Genomic DNA, 23,746 nt, shown 5'->3' with positions numbered 1-23,746 from the left:
CGGTGATACACTATCTCCATGATTTCCTTTGCATTGGCCCCCCAGATTCCTCGGTTTGTTCTGTTTTGTTACACACTTTGGAATCTATTGCAACACGGTTTGGGATTCCTCTGGCGCCTGAAATCACGGAGGGTTCTGCCACGGTCATACAATTCTGGGGTCATTGACACACGAATAATGGAATGTCGCTTGCCGAATGACAAATTGGAAGATCTGCATTGGATGGTTGATGAGGTCTAAACAGCGAAGAGGGTTAGGCTTTAACAATTGCAGTCCTTATTGGGTATACTTAATTTTGCCTGCCGCATTATGCCTATGGCTCTAAGTTTTGGGATTGTCAAATTTGTTTTCATTGCGACAACATGGGGGTGGTGGAAGTTGTGTCCAGTCTGTCTGCCTCATCGCCACTGGTGGTGCGCTTACTGCATCACCTTGTCTTGCGGTGTTTAAGTTTGAATTGTTTTGTGCAAGCTGATCATGTCCCAGGTGTTCTGAATTCCATTGCCGTTTCATTGTCTCGTTTCCAGTGGGAGAGGTTCCGAAGGCTGGCACCGGCAGAGGAACAGGGGTTCCTTGTACGGAACAGCTGTGGAGACTGGCATTGGAGTAGCAGGGGAGCTGTTAAGTCGATTTGTGAGGGAAGGTACGTGGGCTGGATATTTGTTGGTTTGGGGTGAGCGGTGCGCTTTGGTAAGTTCGGTCGGTGGTTGTTTTTTTCATTCTGGATTAATTGTTTTTGCTTTTGGATTTTTTTTGTTGGTATGGAATTTTCCAGGGACACATCAGTTTTGCAACTGAACAAGGGCTTGGCTGCTTTAGCTTTCCTCTTTCGGATGCATGGCTTGAGTGATGTTACCAAAGACTTTATGGTGATACAGGCCATGAAGGGTGAAGATAGATACCAGGTGCCCGGTCTCATTTGATTTGCGTCAGGAATTAGTGGAGGAGTTGCCCAGGGTCTGCACCTCTGCTTATGAGGTGCGGCTGTTCACTGTGGCTTTTGCACTGGCCTTTTTTGGGGCATTCTGGATTGGGTAACTGGTTAGCAAGAACAGGTGTGATGTGGGTGGGCTGCGAGCCTCGGATATGACAGTGGCTGACAACTGCGTCCGGATTTATATTGGGAAATCTAAAACTGATTAGTTAAGAAGGGGGTTAGTGTGTCCTTGTTTCGGGTACTGCCAGCCTCGGTTTTCCCAGTCTCTTCTGTTCAGCGGTTTGTTGAGGCAAGGGGGTCGGCACTTGGCAAAAGAGTCGGTGCCTTTTTTGCTGCACGAGGATGGATTGTCCTTGTCGCGATTTCAGTTTTTGGCTGTTTTCCAACGTTATTTGGCTGGGGCGGGCAGCCACATTCCTTTCATGTGGGGGCTGCTACTGAGGTGGCCAGATGGGGTTTCGGCCCTCAGGTTGTGATATGTATAGGGAGGTGGGAGTCCGATCCTTTTAAGATTTATGTTTGCCCTCATTTGCTCTGAAGTTGTCATCTGTTCTTTACATTGTGGGTTTTCGTGTGGCTCTCTGTTTTCTTTTGTTTCCTTTCAGATCTTCCTCCTGGGCTTGTCTGGATCTTGGGGGATTCCTATGTTTTTGGGGGGCTGTGAGGGCTGACACTCATCCTGAGGGGAGGCAACTTGGCAGTCTACGGAGTGAAGCTATTCTAAAATGGCTGGGGATTCGGGGCATGATGTGGGGCCAGGTTCTCCCTGCATTTCATTACTATTCTAGAGTCGACAGGCCCCCAGATGTTTTAGTGCTGCGGGTTGGGGGTACTGAGTTGGGGGTCCGGGCTGCCAGGGACCAGGTGAGGGATGTCAAATTTGATGTTTGCGCTTGATGCGTGATTTTCCCAGGTGCATCATTGTATGGTCGGATATCGTGGCTAAAAAGGTTTGGCATTTTACTCACTCCATTGGTCAATCTGAACAAGGTGAGAATTAAGTTAAACAGGGAGGTAGGCGGGTTTGTGGCTAAGCTCGGGGGCATGGTGGTTCACCACCGGAGCTGGAGGATCAGTCTGTTTGCTATTGGAGGGATGATGGTGTTCACCTGAATGCACTAGGGACAGATATTTGGTCTTTGGGCCTACAGGAGGGGGTGCTGAAGGTGCTGCAGGTGTGGAGAGATTTGTTTGAATGAGGTGTCACTCAAGCTCATGTGGCGGGTCAAGGGGTCTTTGGGGGGTCAGTAATTACATGGTTACAAAATTGTGGGGTCCATTTAAGGTATGGCGCTTCCACTTGGTTAGCGGTGGCTCTCCCAGGAGCGAGGTCTCCTGGAGGAGGGGAATATGGAATTATGTGTGATGTCTTCGAGCCAGTTGGTGCGGCTGAGGGACATGGATAATTCCAGTTAAAATTGTGCCTTAAGGACACCCAAAGACCTCTGTTGTTGGGCATTACATTGTTAAATTTGCACTTATTGGTATGTTTTAATGTTATGTTATTTTATTCTTTGGTTAATAAAATTGGCTGCTGTGGCCGTATAAAACCCATGTCACTCAGTCTATGTCTTGATTCTAAGTTTACAAGGACCTAGGTTGACGAATCCTTTAGTCAAGTGAGACCTAGAGGAGAAAATGGATGGAGGGGCTGCATGACTAAGGGAGGAACAAAGTCAGGGAACGGTCAGCTAGGTCAGTGTGTTTGGTGGGGGTGTAGCCCTTACCTGATTGGAGGCAGAGGTCGAAGGGGCAGGGTTCACATTAGAGGGTCTTTGTGGTGAGGTAGTTCTCTCACATTCCAAGGAGTCAGGAGGAGTGGCAGCTTCCCACCCACCCACCCTGGTGTTAGGGGTTTATCGAAGTGGATAGGTAAGTGGTTGTATTTATGTGTCTAAAGTTTTTATTGAGTTTATACAAAACAAAAAAAACAAAATAAAAATAATAATAATAAAAAAAAAAAATAAAAAAAATATATATATATAATAATAATTCACTAAATGGTGTATGTTGCTTATTTTGTCACAGCAGTTGGCGGGTCAAGGGGTCTTTGGGACCAGTAATTACATGGTTATAAAACTGTGGGGCCCATCTAAAGTATGACGCTTCCATTTGGTTAGCGGTGGTTCTCCTGAGGGAGGGGATTATGGAATTATGTGTGATGTTGGAACGTCTTCGAGCCGTTTGGGGCGCAGATGAGGACATGGATGATTCCAGTTAAAATTGTGCCTTAAGGACACCCAAAGACCTCTTGTTGTTGGGCATTACATTGTTGAATTCGCACTTATTGGTATGTTTTAATAATATGTTATTTTATTCTTTGGTTAATTAAATTGGCTGCTGTGGCCGTATAAAACCCATGTCACTCAGTCTGTGCCTTTATTCTAAATTTGTAAGGACCTAGGTTGGCAAATCCTTTAGTCATGTTTTACACATTTAAATAATAAAGAGATGGAGCAAAGGGATGCCCCAGAAAACCCCTTGCAGAATCAACCAGGGTATATCCAAAAACGATAATAAACTTTATTACTGTCTCAAAAAAGTGTGTTAAAATTCCAAAAATTGTTAGATAATTCAAATAAGGGGTGCATCCCCATCATACCCGACAATAGGGATGAGCTGAACACCTCCCTGTTCGGTTCGCACCAGAACATGCGAACAGGCAAAAAATTTGTTCGAACACGTGAACACCATTAAAGTCTATGGGACACGAACATGAATAATCAAAAGTGCTAATTTTAAATAAAAAGTAAAAAGTCATAAAAAGTATTTGGGGACCCGGGTCCTGCCCAAGGAGACATGGATCAATGCAAAAAAAGTTTTAAAAACTGTCGTTTTTTTGGGAGCAGTGATTTTAATAATGCTTAAAGTCAAACAATAAAAGTGTAATATTCCTTTAAATTTCGTACCTGGGGGGTGTCTATAGCATGCCTGTAAAGGGGCGCATGTTTCCCGTGTTTAGAACAGTCTGACAGCAAAATTACATTTCAAAGGAAAAAAAGTCATTTAAAACTACTTGTGGCTATTAATGAATTGCCAGTTCCGACAATACACATAAAAGTTCATTGATAAAAACGGCATGGGAATTCCCCACAGGGGAACCCCGAACCAAAAAATAACAGAGGGCGGGCCACCTGGTGACCCCGCCCCCCTCTGACGCACGTGGACTTGACGGGGACTTCCCTGTGGCATTCCCCGAGACGTCAGAGGGGTCACCTGTTACATAATGGGTGACCCCGCCCCCCTCTGACATCACGGGGAATGCCACAGAGAAGTCCCTGTGCGTCAGAGGGGGGGTGGGGTCACCGGGTGGCCCTGCCCTCCATTATTTAAGAACCGTCAGAAGAGAAGCGTCACACAGCGGGAGCCTCCCATCCAATCGTGGATGCGGAGCAGAACGAGAAAAGAAGATGAAGAGAAGAGGGTGCCACTGAGGAAGATGACGAGAACACAGGAGGAAGAACCAGAAGAACCAGAAGAAGAAGATGGAGGAAGAAACCGAAGGAAGATAGAAGATAGCAGAAAGAACATAGAAGATAGAAGAAAGAAGATAGAAGATAGAAGAAAGAAGAAGCATTTAAATAAAGGAATTGTCAAAAACTGTCTCTTGTCATTTTTAACATTTTTGACACTTTTTTTGTGAAATGGTAGGGGTACTTTTGTACCCCCTTACCATTTCACACAGGGGGGAGGGTCGGGATCTGGGGGTCCCCTTGTTAAAGGGGGCTTCCAGGATCCAATAAGCCCCCCCCACCCGCAGACCCCCACTACCACCGTGCAAGGGTTGTGGGGATGAGGCCCTTGTCCCCATCAACATGGGGACAAGGTGTTTTGGGGGGCTACCCCAAAGCACCCTCCCAATGTTGAGGGCATGTGGCCTGGTACGGTTCAGGAGGGGGGTGCTCTCTCGTCCCCCCTCTTTTTCTGCGGCCTGCCAGGTTGCATGCTCGGATAAGGGTCTGGTATGGATTTTTGGGGGATACCCCACACCATTTTTTTTTTAAATTTTGCCCGGGGTTCCCCTTAAAATCCATACCAGACCTTAAGGGTCTGGTATAGATTTTGAGGGGGACCCCACGCCATTTTTTTTTTGGCCAGGGTTCCCCTTAATATCCATACCAGACCTGAAGGGCCTGGTATGGAATTTAGGGGGACCCCCCCACGTCATTTTTTTAAAAAATTTTGGTTCGGGGTTCCCTTGTGGGGAATTCCCATGCCGTTTTTATCAATGAACTGTTATGTGTATTGTCGGACCGGCAATTCATTAATAGCCGCGAGTAGTTTTAAATGACTTTTTCTACTTTGAAATGTCATTTTGCTGTCAGACTGTTCTAAACACGGGAAACATGCGCCCCTTTACAGGCATACTATAGACACCCCCCAGGTATGACATTTAAAGGAATATTACACTTTTATTATTTGACTTTAAGCATTATTAAAATCACTGCTCCCGCAAAAACGGCCGTTTTTAAAACTTTTTTTGCATTGATCCATTTCCCCTGGGGCAGGACCCAGGTCCCCAAACACTTTTTATGACAAAACCATGCATAAGCCTTTAAAATTAGCACTTTTGATTTCTCCCATAGACTTTTAAAGGGTGTTCCGCGGCTTTCAAATTTGCCGCGAACACCCCAAATTGTTTGCTGTTCGGCGAACTGGCGAATAGCCAGTTCAACATTTCAAAAAATGTTGATGAAATTATTTAGCTAAATGTCCATATCGGACTTGTAGCCATTACTGGTGTCCATATTTAAAGAAAGTTTCCTGATTAAATAGTTGATTTATAATTGGTAGATCGTTGTCTGAGCTAAGCGAATACTGATGTCCAAACTGAGATGCTACAAATATCAATGAAGACTTGTCAGGGGGGGTAAATGATTAGATAACCTTGTATAGGCACAAGAAAAGTATAAAAAAAATTTTGTTTCCTCCCGGTCGTTATTGGTTCTGCTGAAACATGCACAGTTCATAGGATCGCATCATATAATCACTACTAGTGTGGAAGGAAAATGAGGAAGGAGAGAAATGGTAGATTCAAATGGTAGCCCGAGGGCTCTCACCACTCCACAGTAACCACCAAGGGCTTCGTAGTCTCTGTGATCTCCCAGTTTTATTTAATTCCTCCGGTAGTGGCGATGCCGCTGACAAGTAGATCAGGTCAGAGTGTCGGCCTGTGACATTAGGAACTGGTTCACGGATGGAGAGAAGATCAGTCCTTGTTTTGCATGCAGCAATTTTACGTGCTCGTTTCAGAATGCGATGAGAGTAACCTCTCTAAATCGATCATAGAGTAGATCTGATTCTCGTCTATAGTCAACTTAGGTGGAACAGTTCCTCCAAACTCTTAGGAACTGGCCCACCGGAATGCCTCTATTCAGGGGTTTAGGGTGATAACTCTCAGCCAATAATAGAGTATTGGCTGCTGTATGTTTTACACATTGTTTTGGTTTCAGTACTTCGGCATGCCCCTACAGGGATTATCATATTATATTTTATATACCAAACACTTAGCTTATTGCTTCCACTTAGAATTTTCTCAGTGGACACTGGTATGCATGGTTTATTATGCTTTTTTGCAGTGCCGTCACAAAGTAATCTAGAGCGATGTTGAAATGTATAAGCATTATGTGTCAGCAAAAATCCACCCACAAAATTGAGCACTAATCTGCATGCTTACACCCAAGTACAAATCTGCCCACTGCTGAAATCTCCCCTCCGAGCACAAATCTTTGCCCCCATCCCCTAAATCCCCCCCAATAGAAATACCCCTCCCCAAGTCATACCTCCTACCACAAATCCTCTACCCCTCAAAATTCCCTCCAAGTACACATACCCTCCCCCTCAACCACCTCGCAGCGCCCCCTCACCTCACATGAACCCACAGTGCCCAGTGCAGCCACCCGTCGTCCCGGGCCTGCTTTTTTACACATGAACTTGCCCACCAGTAGGGATGAGCCGAACACCCCCCGGTTCGGTTCGCACCAGAACCTGCGAACGGACCGAAAGTTCGCACGAACGTTAGAACCCCATTGACGTCTATGGGACTCAAACGTTCGAAATCAAAAGTGCTCATTTTAAAGGCTAATTTGCATGGTATTGTCCTAAAAAGGGTTTGGGGACCCGGGTCCTACCCCAGGGGACATGTATCAATGCAAAAAAAACTTTTAAAAACGGCCGTTTTTTCGGGAGCAGTGATTTTAATGATACTTAAAGTAAAAAAAAAAAAAAGTGAAATATTCCTTTAAATATCGTACCTGAGGGGTGTCTATAGTATGCCTGTAAAGTGACGCGTGTTTCCCGTGTTTAGAACAGTCCCTGCACCAAATGTCATTTTTAAAGGAAAAAATCTCATTTAAAACTGCTTGCGGGTTTAATGTAATGTCGGGTCCTGGCAATATGGATGAAAATCAGTGAGACAAACGGCATGGGTACCCCCCAGTCCATTACCAGGCCCTTTGGGTCTTGTATGGATATTAAGGGGAACCCCGCACCCAAATTAAAATAAGGAAAGGTGTGGGGCCACCAGGCCCTATATACTCTGAACAGCAGTATACAGGCTGTAGGTTTGTTGTTAAGTAGAATCTCTTTGTAATTTTGAACGGGTACATTTTTAACGTGTTTAGCTCCAGCCAAAAAATCTTTTTTAAGCTTTTTGGAAAACATAGGGAAGGGTTATCACCCCTGTGACATTTGTTTTGCTGTCTTTCCTCCTCTTCAGAAGATTTCACCTCACTTTTTGTCCCAATGGATTGGAAAGCATCAGTGGAAAGGAGAAATGTTTTTCCCATATTAACTCTTACAGGAGAGAATTTCCCTTCCTAGGGGTAGATTTATTCTCACTTCCTGTTGTCTCCTTCCGTTTGCAAGTAGGAGTCGTTTGTAAGTTAGTTGTTTGAAAGTAGGGTCCTGCCCTATATACTCAGCAGAAATTTGGGCCTTAGGTGTTGCTGTGGCCACAACACTGTAAGCCCTCACAGGGCTCTGCTGTGAAATATTAGATCAAGAATTGTAATTACATGCCCCTGTTGAACAGGAGCTGAAAAATTAGGCCTTAGGCACTGGTGCTGGTGCCACAACACTGCAACCCCTCACAGACACTCTAGTTGGAATGCAGGAACGAGCCCTGCTGCAAAGTATTGCATCAAAAATTGTAATTACACGCCCCTGTTAAACAAGGGCTGAAGAATTGGGCCTTAGGCACTGGTGCTGGTGCCACAACACTGCAACCCCTCACAGACACTCTAGTTGGAATGCAGGAACGAGCCCTGCTGCAAAGTATTACATCAAAAATCGTAATTACACGCCCCTGTTAAACAGGGGCTGAAAAATTGTGCCTTAGGCACTGGTGGTGGCACCCAGAACCAAAAATGTTCTTACAAGCTATCAGCGTGATGATTGAGGAGGAAGAGGATAATTACTCAGGGATAGTCACTCAGCATCAGCATAGGCAGTCTTTGAAGGGATCTGAGATTTCAAAAAAAATTATTCGGTTACATCAGCATCAGGTGCTTGGTAGCTGGTGGTGATCCAAGACTCATTCATTTTTATGAAGGTCAGTCGATCGACCAAGTCAGTGGACAGACGCACCCTGTGATCGGTTACTACGCCTCCAGCAGCACTGAATGTGCGTTCCGAAAGAACGCTGGATGCAGGACAGGCCAGTAGCTCAATTGCATACTGTGCAAGCTCTGGCCAGTGATCCATCCTCAAGACCCAGGAACCCAGAGGATTTTCGGTGGGAAAGGTGTCCAAGTCTGATCTTGCCCCTAGGTATTCCTGCACCATGTAAAACAGACGCTGGGGATGGTTGCTGGAACCGATCATACCTTGGGGCTGCGGACCAAAAAATTGTCTGAACGCATCGGTCAGACGGCCACCTTCTCCACCGCTCCTTCTTTGACTGACCGAAGCCTCAGCAACACGTTGTCCAGAAACAGGAGTTTGTAACCTCCCAGTCTCTGGGAACGCGTTGCACAGACCTTTCTGCAAGGCCTCCCGAAGATGTTTCATCCTCTGCTCCCTCTGCGATGGCAAGATAAGGTCCGCAACCTTACCCTTGTAACGTGGATCAAGGAGGGTTGCCAGCCAGTATTGGTCCTTCTCCTTGATACCACGAATACGAGGATCCTTACGCAGGCTTTGCAGGATCAGGGAGGCCATGCAGCGTAGGTTTGCTGAGGCATTCGGTCCGGAGTCCTCTGGGTCACTAAGGACGACATGGTCCGCAGCCACTTCCTCCCAGCCACGTACAAGTCCATGTGTTTCTTGGGACTGATCCCTTAAAGACTGCTGCTGATGCTGAGTGCCAGGCTCCACCTCCATACTGACACAATCTTCCTCCTCCTCCTCCTCCTCTTCCTCCTCGTCCTCTTCCTGTGTGATCGGCGGGCAAGCAGGAACACTGTCTGGATAAAGGGGGCCTTGAGAGCTAAGGAAGTCCTCCTCTTCCTGCCTCTGTTCTGCCTCAAGTGCCCTGTCCATTATTCCACGCAGCGTGTGCTCCAACAGGTGGACAAGGGGGACAGTGTCACTGATGCATGCACTGTCACTGCTCACCATCCTCGTGGCCTCCTGGTGACAGGACAGTGCATGCATCCCTGATCATGGCCCACTGGCGTGGGGAAAAAAAAACAAGCTCCCCTGACCCTGTCCTGGTGCCATAGTCGCACAGGTACTCATTGATGGCCCTCTGCTGCATGTGCAGCTGCTGCAGCATGGCCAACGTTGAGTTCCACCTGGTGGGCATGTCACAGATTAGGCGGTTCTTGGGCAGGTTAAACTCCTTTTGGAGGTCCGTCAGCCGAGCACTGGCATTATATGACCGGCGAAAATGCACACAGACTTTCCTGGCCTGCCTCAGGACATCCTGTAAGCCCGGGTACCTGCCCAAGAACCGCTGCACCACCAAGTTAAGGACGTGAGCCAAACAGGGCACATGGGTCATTTGTCCCTGTCGGAGGGCATAGAGGAGGTTGGTGCCATTGTCGCAAACCACCATTCCTGCCTTAAGTTGGCGTGGCGTCAACCACCTCTGAACCTGCCCCTGCAGAGCTGACAAAACCTCTGCCCCAGTGTGGCTCCTGTCCCCCAAGCACACCAGCTCAAGCACCGCATGGCATCTTTTGGCCTGCGTACTTGCGTAGCCCCTTGAATGACTACGGAGCACCGCTGGTTCCGAGGAAGAGGCCATGGAGGAAGAAGAAGAGGAGGGGGTGGAGGAGAGAGGTGTGTCACAATCATTAGCATTTTGGAGGCATGGTGGCGGAACAACCTCCAACACTACTGCACCTTGTCCTGCATCCTTCCCAGCTGCCAGCAGAGTCACCCAATGCGCCGTGAAACTTAGGTAACGTCCCTGTCCATGCCTGCTGGACCATGAGTCAGCGGTAATATGCACCTTACCGCTGACCGCCCTGTCCAGCGAGGCATGGACATTGCCTTCCACATGCTGGTAGAGAGCCGGAATCGCCTTCCGTGAGAAAAAGTGGCGTTTGGGTACCTGCCACTGAGGAACCGCACATTCCACAAACTCACGGAAGGGGGCAGAGTCTACCAACTGAAAAGGCAGCAGTTGAAGTGCTAGCAATTTTGCCAAGCTAGCATTCAACCGTTGGGCATGTGGATGGCTGGGAGCAAACTTCTTTCGGCGGTGCAGCAGCTGGGGCAGGGAAATTTGACTGGTACAATCTGACGTCGGTGTACCAAAATCAGATTGCCCACAAGTACGTGGCTGTGACACACCTAATTCTACACCTTCATTCCTCTCAGTGCAGGTCTCAGAGAGGACTGAAGGTCTAGTGGGGTTGGAAATCTCAGCTGATGAGGAGCAAGCAGAGGTCCTCTTTGTTCTTTGGTGTGGGTCTTTTAGATACGCTTGCCAACGAACTGGATGGCAGGTCAACATATGTCTGGTCAAGCATGTGGTACCCAAGCGGGAGATGTTTTGGCCACGCGAGATACGCTTGAGACATATGTTGCAAATAGCAGCGGTGCGATCTGATGCACTCGTCTCAAAAAAGGCCCACACCAAAGAACTTTTTGAATAACGCGCAGAGACTGCAGCGCCCTGCACATTTGGAGCTTTGGGGTGTGATGCAGTCAATGTGCTGCCCTTAGGCTGGCCCCTGGAGGGCATCCTGCCTCGTTGGTGATGTGCCGCCTCCTCCTCCTCCTCCTCCTCCTCTCTCCTATCAGGCACCCACGTGGAGTCAGTGACCTCATCATCCCCTCCCTCCTCATCACTGGAGCAAACCTGGCAGCATGCTGCAGCAGGGGGAGCATGACTGCCAGATTGCTGTCCTTCTTGGGCACCCCCTCTGTCCGTGCTCGTGTTACTGCCTTCATCGAGCTCAGTATCATCATCAGAGCCTTCCAAACGCTGGGCATCCTCCTGGAGCATGTACCCAACACTGTGGTCAAACAGTTCGAGGGACTCCTCAGGAGGACATGGTGGGGCTAGGGAAGGAGTCACTGATGACATTGAGCCGAGGGAAGAGGCCGCTGCTTTGCCAGACAAAGTACCCTGGGCATGAGTGAGAGAGGATGAGGAGGATGAGGACGGCTTGGTCATCCACTCGACCAAGTCTTCCGCATGTTGCGGCTCAACATGGCCAGCTGCCGAAAAAAGGCCAAGCGTGTCCCATGGCCACGTGCTGATGAGGATGCACCGTCTCCATGACCAGCACTAGACACAGAGCCTGCTTGCCCTCTCTTATTGGCTTGTGACTGTCTGCCTCTCCTTCTTGGCCTTCCAGACATACTAATGGCCTGTAGCTGCACTAAGCTGGGATATATATATATATATATATATGTACTGATACTGCAGCTAGCAAAATCAACTGCCTGCCTGTAGTATGAGAACACCACCAACCTTCTACAGGTAGCTTTAGCTGAACACTGTGAGGTGGACGCACCCCACTAACTTGTAGGTTTAGCAGAACACTGTGAGCAGGACGCACTGCACTAACTGTAAATAGTCTAGCTGCCTGACTGTGGTACTAATAGGATCAAAAGAACACCAGCAATTTTCTTCAGGTAGCTGTATTTACTGTAACAAGACAAGCCTGACTGTCAGTAAGAAGATAACAGAAACGGATCTAGCTGAACACTGTGAGCAGGACGCACCCCACTAGCTTGTAGGTTTAGCTGAACACTGTGAGGTGGACGCACCCCACTAACTTGTAGGTTTAGCTGAACACTGTGAGCAGGAAGCACCCCACTAACTTGTAGGTTTAGCAGAACACTGTGAGCAGGACGCACTGCACTAACTGTAAATAGTCTAGCTGTCTGACTGTGGTACTAATAGGATCAAAAGAACATCAGTAATTTTCTTTAAAATACTGTAACAAGACAAGCCTGCCTGTCAGTAAGAAGATAACAGGAACGGATCTAGCTGAACACTGTGAGCAGGACGCACCCCACTAGCTTGTAGGTTTAGCTGAACACTGTGAGGTGGATGCACCCCACTAACTTGTAGGTTTAGCTGAACACTGTGAGCAGGACGCACCCCACTAACTTGTAGGTTTAGCAGAACACTGTGAGCAGGACGCACTGCACTAACTGTAAATAGTCTAGCTGCCTGACTGTGGTACTAATAGGATCAAAAGAACACCAGCAATTTTCTTTAAAATACTGTAACAAGACAAGCCTGCCTGTCAGTAAGAAGATAACAGGAACGGATCTAGCTGAACACTGTGAGCAGGACGCACCCCACTAGCTTGTAGGTTTAGCTGAACACTGTGAGGTGGACGCACCCCACTAACTTGTAGGTTTAGCTGAACACTGTGAGCAGGACGCACCCCACTAACTTGTAGGTTTAGCAGAACACTGTGAGCAGGACGCACTGCACTAACTGTAAATAGTCTAGCTGCCTGACTGTGGTACTAGTAGGATCAAAAGAACACCAGCAATTTTCTTCAGGTAGTTGTATTTACTGTAACAAGACAAGCCTGCCTGTCAGTAAGAAGATAACAGGAACGGATCTAGCTGAACACTGTGAGCAGGACGCACTCCACTAGCTTGTAGGTTTAGCTGAACACTGTGAGGTGGACGCACCCCACTAACTTGTAGGTTTAGCTGAACACTGTGAGCAGGACGCACCCCACTAACTTGTAGGTTTAGCAGAACACTGTGAGCAGGACGCACTGCACTAACTGTAAATAGTCTAGCTGCCTGACTGTGGTACTAATAGGATCAAAAGAACACCAGCAATTTTCTTCAGGTAGCTGTATTTACTGTAACAAGACAAGCCTGACTGTCAGTAAGAAGATAACAGAAACGGATCTAGCTGAACACTGTGAGCAGGACGCACCCCACTAGCTTGTAGGTTTAGCTGAACACTGTGAGGTGGACGCACCCCACTAACTTGTAGGTTTAGCTGAACACTGTGAGCAGGAAGCACCCCACTAACTTGTAGGTTTAGCAGAACACTGTGAGCAGGACGCACTGCACTAACTGTAAATAGTCTAGCTGTCTGACTGTGGTACTAATAGGATCAAAAGAACATCAGTAATTTTCTTTAAAATACTGTAACAAGACAAGCCTGCCTGTCAGTAAGAAGATAACAGGAACGGATCTAGCTGAACACTGTGAGCAGGACGCACCCCACTAGCTTGTAGGTTTAGCTGAACACTGTGAGGTGGATGCACCCCACTAACTTGTAGGTTTAGCTGAACACTGTGAGCAGGACGCACCCCACTAACTTGTAGGTTTAGCAGAACACTGTGAGCAGGACGCACTGCACTAACTGTAAATAGTCTAGCTGCCTGACTGTGGTACTAATAGGATCAAAAGAACACCAGCAATTTTCTTTAAAATACTGTAACAAGACAAGCCTGCCTGTCAGTAAGAAGATAACAGGAACGGATCTAGCTGAACACTGTGAGCAGGACGCACCCCACTAGCTTGTAGGTTTAGCTGAACACTGTGAGGTGGACGCACCCCACTAACTTGTAGGTTTAGCTGAACACTGTGAGCAGGACGCACCCCACTAACTTGTAGGTTTAGCAGAACACTGTGAGCAGGACGCACTGCACTAACTGTAAATAGTCTAGCTGCCTGACTGTGGTACTAGTAGGATCAAAAGAACACCAGCAATTTTCTTCAGGTAGTTGTATTTACTGTAACAAGACAAGCCTGCCTGTCAGTAAGAAGATAACAGGAACGGATCTAGCTGAACACTGTGAGCAGGACGCACTCCACTAGCTTGTAGGTTTAGCTGAACACTGTGAGGTGGACGCACCCCACTAACTTGTAGGTTTAGCTGAACACTGTGAGCAGGACGCACCCCACTAACTTGTAGGTTTAGCAGAACACTGTGAGCAGGACGCACTGCACTAACTGTAAATAGTCTAGCTGCCTGACTGTGGTACTAATAGGATCAAAAGAACACCAGCAATTTTCTTCAGGTAGCTGTATTTACTGTAACAAGACAAGCCTGCCTGTCAGTAAGAAGATAACAGAAACAGATCTAGCTGAACACTGTGAGCAGGACGCACCCCACTAGCTTGTAGGTTTAGCTGAACACTGTGAGGTGGACGCACCCCACTAACTTGTAGGTTTAGCTGAACACTGTGAGCAGGACGCACCCCACTAACTTGTAGGTTTAGCAGAACACTGTGAGCAGGACGCACTGCACTAACTGTAAATTGTCTAGCTGCCTGACTGTGGTACTAATAGGATCAAAAGAACACCAGTAATTTTCTTCAAAATACTGTAACAAGACAAGCCTGCCTGTCAGTAGGAATATAACAGGAACGGATCTAGCTGAACACTGTGAGCAGGACGCACTGCACTAAATGTAAATAGTCTAGAAGATAACAGGAACGGATCTAGCTAAACTGAATACAGTGTATATATATATATATATATATATATGCAACACCTGGGATGCATATATATACACAATACACTTTAAGTGCAGCTAACTGACTGACTGTCCTGCCTAATCTAGCTAACTCAAATGAAATGACACTGTCTCTCTCTCTCTCTAAGCACACCGGAACACACTGCACAGGGCCGCCGTGCAGGCGGCCTTATATAGTGTGGGGCGTGTACTAAATCCCCTGAGCCATAATTGGCCAAAGCCTCCTTGGCTTTGGCCAATTATGGCTCTCTGTTAAGGCGGCGCTGTGATTGGCCAAGCATGCGGGTCATAGTGCATGCTTGGCCAATCATCAGCAAGCAATGCACTGCGATGCCGCAGTGAATTATGGACCGTGACGCGCCACACGAATTTGGCGCGAACGGCCCATATCGTTCGCAATTCGGCGAACGATCGAACAGCCGATGTTCGAGTCGAACATGGGTTCGACTCGAACACGAAGCTCATCCCTACCCACCAGTGTAGCACATTGAGTAATATTTGCATATTTGAGCCATTTTTAAGTTTTTTTTGTATTATAGTCTATTCCACTATCAAGGAGAGTATCACCATCCTTTCACATGCATTTAATCAGATCAGGATTGAAAACATTTCTACCATGAGGGCTCGTTCACACAATACGTGCATGAAAACTGATGGGAACTGAAGTGAAATCCACGCAGATTTCACTTGCAGAGACATCAATTTCACATCAGTTTTCATGCGTGTCAGTTATGTGTCCTGTTCACACCAGTGTTGATGCCATGTTAGTTTTTTTCACATGCAGAAAACTGCATACACGTTGCAGATTCCTGCGCAGAAGTTACCCCCGCTCGCCCCCCCTTTCTCCTGTGAAGGGAGAAGAGACGGCGGCTCTCATTAGGTTCCACACCCAGCTTCCTGCCCGCTCCGTTTTTCCTTCCCCATTGGCAATAACTGAGGGCCAATCAAAGGAGACTAGGAGAGGAGACCATCATGGGACATGTAGTCCCAATTATTGGAAGCCCCATTTTCCACAGGGAGGAGGCTACAGCTCGATCAAGTGAGAGATTGAGAGACTGCAGCCTGGAAAAAAGCTGAGGGAGAGAGTGCTACAGGCCAAAGAACAAGGAGTGTGGTGAGAGGAAAACAGAGAAAGAGCATCACTGCCCAGCGCCACCAGAAAGCCACACTGCCCAGTGCCACTAAAGAGCCATGCTGCCAAGCGCCACCAGAAAGCCACGCTGTCCAGTGCCACTAGAGAGAGAGCTAAGCTGCCCAGCACCACCAGAGAGAGAGCCACGCTGCCCAGCTCTACCAGAGAGAGAGCCACGCAACCCAGCGCCACCAGAGAGAGAGCTAAGCTGTCCAGCACCACTAGAGAGAGCCACGCTGCCCAGCGCCAGCAGAGAGAGCGCCACACTTCCCAGCACCACCAGAGAGACATGCTGTCCAGCGCCACCAAGAGAGCCCCACTTGCCAGCGCCACCAGAGAGACATGCTGTCCAGCGCCACCAGAGAGACATGCTGTCCAGCTCTACCAGAGAGAGCCATGCTGCCCAGCTCCACCAGAGAGAGCCACGCTGCCCAGCACCACCAGAGAGAGAAAGACTGAGCCACTGCCAGGGTACAGACATGCTACACTACTGACCAGAGTCGTCCCCGGGGAACCCAGAGTGAGTGATTGTCAAGCTGGAGGGATCACTGCTGTAGTTTCGCTGGGTCTGGTAAAAGGACCTGTTGGCCATTATCCATTACTTATCCTAGGGACTGTACTACGTCTGCAGTCTCTGACCATGATAATGTGATAATGACATTGTCGAAAAGGGGCAGTGCATGGGTGACCCTAAAATGATGCCCCCCATGAAAAAAGTTCTGCAGACGCCCATGTCTGCAAGGGCACAAAACAATAATGGTTCTCTATGTGCCCTGTTCACACCACAACACTGGTATCACGTGTGGATTTTTTCTGTGCAGAAATCTTAAATGTGTATGCAGTTTTCCACACGGAAAAAAACATGACATGACATCAACATGACATGACATCAACATCGGTGTGAACAGGGCACAGAACTGACACGCATAAAAATGTATGTAAACTGACGTGAAACTGATGTTTGTGCAAGTAAAATCTGCATTCTCTTCAGTTCCCATCATTTTTCACGCACGTATCGTGTGAATGAGCCCTTACTCTTGCCTCAAGCTTACTTTTTTCTGTGGGATGCATCACAGTCTTGTGATATTTAACCACACAGATTTACCTCTTAGTTCAGCACTTAATTTATTCCTGTGAAATTATTTTTAGATTTACATATTCACCATCTTTGCTGGATTCCATAATATCTCATGAACCTACACAGACTATTCATATTATTCCCTTTTTTTTCCCAGTTGGAGATCATCTATTCACTCAAATTAATCTTGTAAATAGACTCATCCCAGTTTATTGTGTCCCTATAGGTTACTTTATCAGCTTGCTTAGATTGTGGTAGCTTTGCCCCCTATCTTACACAATATTTCTGTTAAACATTTGTGTATTGTCCCTTTTTCCTTCCTAGAATCTAGGACCTTTTCTTGTAAGTTTTACGATTGGGATTTAGTATGCAGGTTTATTATCATGGCACAATCTAAACGCCACAAGTTTTCCTCCTGTCTTTTAAGACATGTATTTTTTTTTTAGCTTTTTCGTACTACATATTTTAAAGTGATCACTAATAACTAAACAATAGGGATGAGCCGAACACCCCCCGGTTCGGTTCGCACCAGAACCTGCGAACGGACCGAAAATTCACACAAACGTTGGAACTCCATTGAAGTCTATGGGACTCAAACGTTAAAAAATCAAAAGTGCTAATTTTAAAGGCTATTATGCATGTCCCCCAGGGGACATGTATCAATGCAAAAAAAAGTTTTAAAAACAGACGTTTTTTCGGGAACAGTGATTTTAATGATGGTTAAAGTGAAAAAAAGTGAAATATTCCTTTAAATATCGTACCTGGGGGGTGTCTATAGTATGCTTGTAAAGTGGCACGTGTTTCCCGTGCTTAGAACAGTCCCTGCACAAAATGAAATTTTTAAAGGAGTAAAAGTAATTTAAAACTGCTTGCGGCTTTAATGTAATGTCGGGTCCTGGCAATATGAATGAAAATCAGTGAGAGAAAAGGCATGGGTACCCCCCACCACAGCCCATTACCAGCCGCTTTGGGTCTTGTATGGATATTAAGGGGAACCCCGCACCCAAATTAAAAATGGAAAGGCGTGGGGCCCCCAGGCCCTATATACTCTGAACAGCAGTATACAGGCGGTGTAAACAAGACAGGGACTGTAGGTTTGTTGTTAAGTAGAATCTGTTTGTAATTTTAAACTGGTAAATTTTAAAGTGTAGCTCCAGCCAAAAAATCTATTTTTAATCTTTTTGAAAAACATAGGGAAGGGTTATTACCCCTGTAACATTTGTTTTGCTGTCTGTGCACCTCTTCAGAAGATTTCACCTCACCTTTTTAGTGAAACAAGGATTGTTGATAAAGCATCAGTGGAGAGGAGACACGTTTTTCCCATATTAATTCTTACAGGAGAGAATTTCCCTTCCTAGGGGTAGATTTCATCTCACTTCCTGTTGTCTCCTTCCGTTTGCAAGTAGGAGTCTTTTGTAAGTTGGATGTTTGAAAGTAGGGGCCTGTCCTATATACTCGGCAGAAATTGGGGCCTTAGGTATTGGTGTTGCCACAACACTGTAAGCCCTCACAGTTACTCTTGGTGGGCGCAGGAATGGGCCTTGCTGAGAAATATTAGATCAAGAATTGTAATTACATGCACCTGTTGAACAGGGGCAGAAAAATTGGGCCTTTGGTGGTGGTGGTGGTGGTGTTCCCACAACACTGTAAGCCCTCAGAGTTACTCTTGGTGGGCACAGGAACGGGCCCTGCTGTGAAATATTAGATCAAGAATTGTAATTACATGCACCTGTTGAACAGGGGCAGAAAAATTGGGCCTTTGGTGATGGTAGTGGTGGTGTTGCCACAACACTGTAAGCCCTCACAGTTACTCTTGGTGGGTGCAGGAAGGGCCCTGCTGTGAAATATTAGATCAAGAATTGTAACTACATGCACCTGTTGAACAGGGGCAGAAAAATTGGGCCTTTGGTCGTGGTAGTGGTGGTGTTGCCACAACACTGTAAGCCCTCACAGTTACTCTTGGTGGGTGCAGGAATGGTCCATGCTGTGAAATATTAGATCAAGAGTTGTAATTACATGTCCCTGTTGAACAGGGGCAGAAAAATTGGGCGTTAGGCACTGGTGCCACAACACTGAAATCCCTCACAGATACTCTAGTTGTAGCGCAGGAATGAGCCTTCCTGCAAAATATTGCATCAAAAATTGTAATTACACACCCCTGTTGAACAGGGGCAGAAAAATTGGGCGTTAGGCACTGGTGCCACAACACTGCAATCCCTCACAGATACTCTAGTTGTAGTGCAGGAATGAGCCCTCCTGCAAAATATTGCATCAAAAATTGTAATTACACGCCCCTGTTAAACAGGGGCTGAAAAATTGGGCCTTAGGCACTGGTGCTGGTGCCACAACACTGCAACCCCTCACAGATATTCTAATTGAAGCGCAGGAACGAGCCCTGCTGCAAAGTATTGCATTAAAAATTGTAATTACACGCCCCTGTTAAAAAGGGGCTGAAAAATTGGGCGTTAGGCACTGGTGCCACAACACTGCAGCCCCTCATGGATACTCTAGTTGGAGCGCAGAAATGAGCCCTCCTGCAAAATAAAGCATCAAAAATTGTAATTACGCGCCCCTGTTAAACAGGGGCTGAAAAATTGGGCCTTAGCCACTGGTGGCGGTGCCCAGAACCAAAAATGTTCTTACAAGCTATCAGCATGATCATTGAGGAGGAAGAGGATAGTCACTCAGCATAACAGGATAGTCACTCAGCATCAGCATAGGCAGTCTTGAAGGGATCTGACATTTAAAAAAAAATTATTCGGTTACATCAGCATCAGGTGCTTGGTAGCTGGTGGTGATCCAAGACTGATTCATTTTTATGAAGGTCAGTTGATTGACCGAGTTGGTGGACAGGTGCACCCTGTGATCAGTTACAAAGCCTCCAGCAGCACTGAATCTGCGTTCCGAAAGAACGCTGGATGCAGGACAGGCCAGTAGCTCAATTGCATACTGTGCAAGCTCTGGCCAGTGATCCATCCTCAAGACCCAGTAACCCAGAGGATTTTCGGTGGGGAAGGTGTCCAAGTCAGATCTTGCCCCTAGGTATTCCTGCACCATGTAAAACAGACGCTGGTGATGGTTGCTGGAACCGATCATACCTTGGGGCTGCGGACTAAAGAATTATCTGAACGCATCGGTCAGGCGGCCACCTTCTCCAACGCTCCTACTTTGACTGACCGAAGCCTCAGCAACATGTTGTCCAGGAACACGAGTTTGTAACCTCCCAGTCTCTGGGAACGCGTTGCACAGACCTTTCTGCAAGGCCTCCCGAAGAGGTTTCATCCTCTGCTCCCTCTGCGACGGCAAGATAAGGTCCGCAACCTTACCCTTGTAACATGGATTAAGGGTTGCCAGCCAGTATTGATCCCTCTCCTTGATACCACGAATACAAGGATCCTTTGCAGGCTTTGCAGGATCAGGGAGGCCATGCAGCGTAGGTTTGCTGAGGCATGCGGTCTGGAGTCCTCTAAGTCACTAAGGACAACCTGATCCGCAGCCACCTCCTCCCAGTCACGTACAAGTCCATGGGTTTCTTGGGACTGTAAATGATCCCTTGAAGGCTGCTGCTGATGCTGAGTGCCAGACTCCACCTCCATGCTAACACAATCCTCCTCCTCTTCCTCCTCGTCCTCTTCTTGTGTGATTGGCGGGCACGCAGGAACACTGTCTGGATAAAGGGGGCCTTGAGAGCTAAGAAAGTCCTCCTCTTCCTGCCTCTGTTCTGCCTCAAGTGCCCTGTCCATTATTCCACGCAGCGTGTGCTCCAACGGGTGGACAGGGGGGACAGTGTCACTGATGCATGCACTGTCACTGCTCACCATCCTCGTGGCCTCCTCAAATGGAGACAGGACAGTGCATGCATCCCTGATCATGGCCCACTGGCGTGGGGAAAAAAAAACAAGCTCCCCTGTCCTGGTTCCATAGTCGCACAGGTACTCATTGATGGCCCTCTGCTGCATGTGCAGCCGCTGCAGCATGGCCAACATTGAGTTCCACCTGGTGGGCATGTCACAGATTAGGCGGTTCTTGGGCAGGTTAAATTCCTTTTGCAGGTCAGCCAGCCAAGCACTGGCATTATATGACCGGCGGAAATGCACACAGACTTTCCTGGCCTGCCTCAGGACATCCTGTAAGCCCGGGTACCTGCCCAAGAACTGCTGCACCACCAAGTTAAGGATGTGAGCCAAGCAGGGCACATGGGTCAGTTGTCCCTGTCGGAGGGCAGAGAGGAGGTTGGTGCCATTGTCGCAAACCACCATTCCTGGCTTAAGTTGGCGTGGCGTCAACCACCTCTGAGCCTGTCCCTGCAGAGCTTACAGAATCTCTGCCCCAGTGTGGCTCCTGTCCCCCAAGCACACCAGCTCAAGTACCGCATGGCATCTTTTGGCCTGCTTACTTGCGTAGCCCCTTGAACGCCTACGGAGCACCGCTGGTTGTGAGGACAAAGCACAGGAAGAGGCCATGGAAGAAGAAGAAGAGGAGGGGTGGAGGAGAGAGGTGTGTCAGAATCACCAGTAGTAGCATTTTGGAGGCGTGGTGGCGGAACAACCTCCAACACTACTGCACCTTGTCCTGCATCCTTCCCAGCTGCCAGCAGAGACACCCAATGCACCATGAAACTTAGGTAACGTCCCTGTCCATGCCTGCTCGACCATGAGTCAGCGGTAATATGCACCTTACCGCTGTCAGGGAAGACGTCTGCAAAGGACCACTGTTGTTTCCAGGCACATACCTGTGTGCAGGCGCCAACCAAGAATATCCAGAATGACTGTGGGCGCTTCCGCTGATGCGCATGCGCACGCGCAAACGGGACCACGCGTTGGTGTGCGCGCACGCGTGCGAGCCTGTTACCAGAACTGGCGCCAGTCGGTCTATTTAAACGGAGCTTCAACACTGGCTGTTTGCTGCTTGGTCTACAGCGTTACCTAAATCCTGATTCCTGTCTGCTTGACTTCTGCTACCGATCCGGCTTGTTCCCTACTGCCGCTGCCTGTTTCCTGCTCTGACCCCTTGGCTTTCCACGGACTATTCTCTGTCTCCAGTTCCTGTTACCTAGTGTCACGTACCTTACAGTGGAGTCCGAAATGACGAGGGTGGCCTCTTGCACGGTTCCGGTCCTAGCACCCCTGGAGGTTGAGACAGGGCTGCTAGGGCAATGGAAGGGCGCAGGTGCCTGCTGGCAGGATCAGGAACACCGGAGCCTTAGTGGAGCTGGTGGGATGCCAATCCTGGATTGGTTCAGGAAAAGTCCAACAGGAGTACTTGCAGGGTTGGGGACAGGCAGGAGTTGGCAACGTGCTGGCAGGAAGGTACACAATCGGCAGGCAGGTTCATAGTCAGGGGCTGGCGGTGGTTGGCAACGAGCTGGCAGAGAAGTACAAGACCGGAAGACAGAGCCGTAGTCAGAAGTTCAAGCCGGGTTCGGTACAGGAAGCAGAGGCAGGCAGAGTTGCAGGGATAATCCGAAAGAGTAGTCAGGAAAGCCAAGGGTTCAGGATCAAGGTTCAATCAAAACAGAAGCAAGGATACAGGAACTAGCTGAGACAATCCAGCACTGACACTAGTGTGCTGATCCTTTAAATAGGGCGCCTTGCGCCGTGATTCGTTGATGTGCAACGTGCCCATGCTGACGTGCATTCGTGCGTACCTGGCCCGGGGCTCGCTCATACCTGCCGAACGTCTGACTGGCGCACGGGAACGGCCACTTGTGATAGTTCTCTGACATTGCCCCCTCCTTACGGGCAGCCTCCGGATGCCCATCTGGGCCCTTCTCTCTGGATGAGAGCGATGAAAGGCTTGTATAAGTCTTGGAGCATGGAGGTTTGCCTCTGGTTCCCAGGAATTTTTTTCAGGACCAAAACCTTTCCATTTAATTAGATATTGGTTCTGTCCTTGCCTTTCCTGCAATCTATAATGGTCTCAATTTCGAACTCCTCCTCTCCATCCACCATTATAGCCTCTGGGGGCCCCACTTCACGACCTGGAAAGGGATTAACCACGTCAGGTTTCAACAAGGAAGTATGAAACACAGGGTAGATCTTGAATGAGTCGGGGAGTTCAAGTTCATAAGCCACTGGGTTGATTTTTCTCTTGACTGGGGAAAGGTCCCAGATATTTAGGTCCCAATTTCCTGGATGGACAGGCCAATTTCAAATTTATTGTTGAAAGCCACACACGGTCACCAACCTTCAAATCCAGTTCCCCCCTCCTCTTCCTGTCAAAGAACCTTTTATCTCCTGCGTCTTGGAAATGGTCTCCCTCAGCACCTGGTTGTTGGCAGCAAGGAAATTTAGTCTGTCCTGAACAGCTGGCAAAGGGGAATCCAGAATTAATGTTGGCAAGAAAGAGGGATGAAACCCATAATTTGAGAAGAAGGGAGATTGGTTGGTGGCTGCATGGGTAGAATTATTAAATGCAAATTCCGCCAAGGGCAGTAGTGAGGCTCAATCTTCTTGGGAAAAGGAGGTAAAGTAGCGCAAGTATTGTTCTAGCGTTTGATTGGTACGCTCAGTCTGTCCATTGGACTGGGGATGGTAAGCCGAAGAGAAATTGAGTTTGATGCCCAGTGCTTCACATAGTGCTTTCCAGAATCTTGAAGTGAACTGCACTCCACGGCCTGAGACAATGTCACTAGGAATTCCATGCAACCTGACAATTTCTTTAATGAAGACTTTAGCAGTTTCTGTTGCTGATGGAGTCCCTTTCATAGGGACACAATGTGACATCCTGGAGATG

At 47.9% G+C, this 23,746-nt stretch overlaps 1 protein-coding gene across 1 annotated transcript in view; it reads left to right on the top strand.

The window, feature by feature from the left end:
* The window catches only part of LOC141111265 (indolethylamine N-methyltransferase-like), an 82,272-nt gene that overhangs the window by 26,057 nt on the left and 32,469 nt on the right, over positions 1-23,746 (top strand). Inside the window, exon 3 of the mRNA XM_073603409.1 lies at positions 6,834-6,839. Within this exon, the coding sequence (XP_073459510.1) occupies positions 6,834-6,839 (6 nt within the window). The remainder of the gene's footprint in view (positions 1-6,833; positions 6,840-23,746) is intronic.

The sequence above is a fragment of the Aquarana catesbeiana genome, linkage group LG10, assembly GCF_042186555.1.
Source record: "Aquarana catesbeiana isolate 2022-GZ linkage group LG10, ASM4218655v1, whole genome shotgun sequence".
NCBI classification, from domain to species: domain Eukaryota; kingdom Metazoa; phylum Chordata; class Amphibia; order Anura; family Ranidae; genus Aquarana; species Aquarana catesbeiana.
The sequence above is the reverse complement of the archived record's forward strand: the minus strand, read 5'-3'. Positions and strand labels throughout refer to the sequence as shown.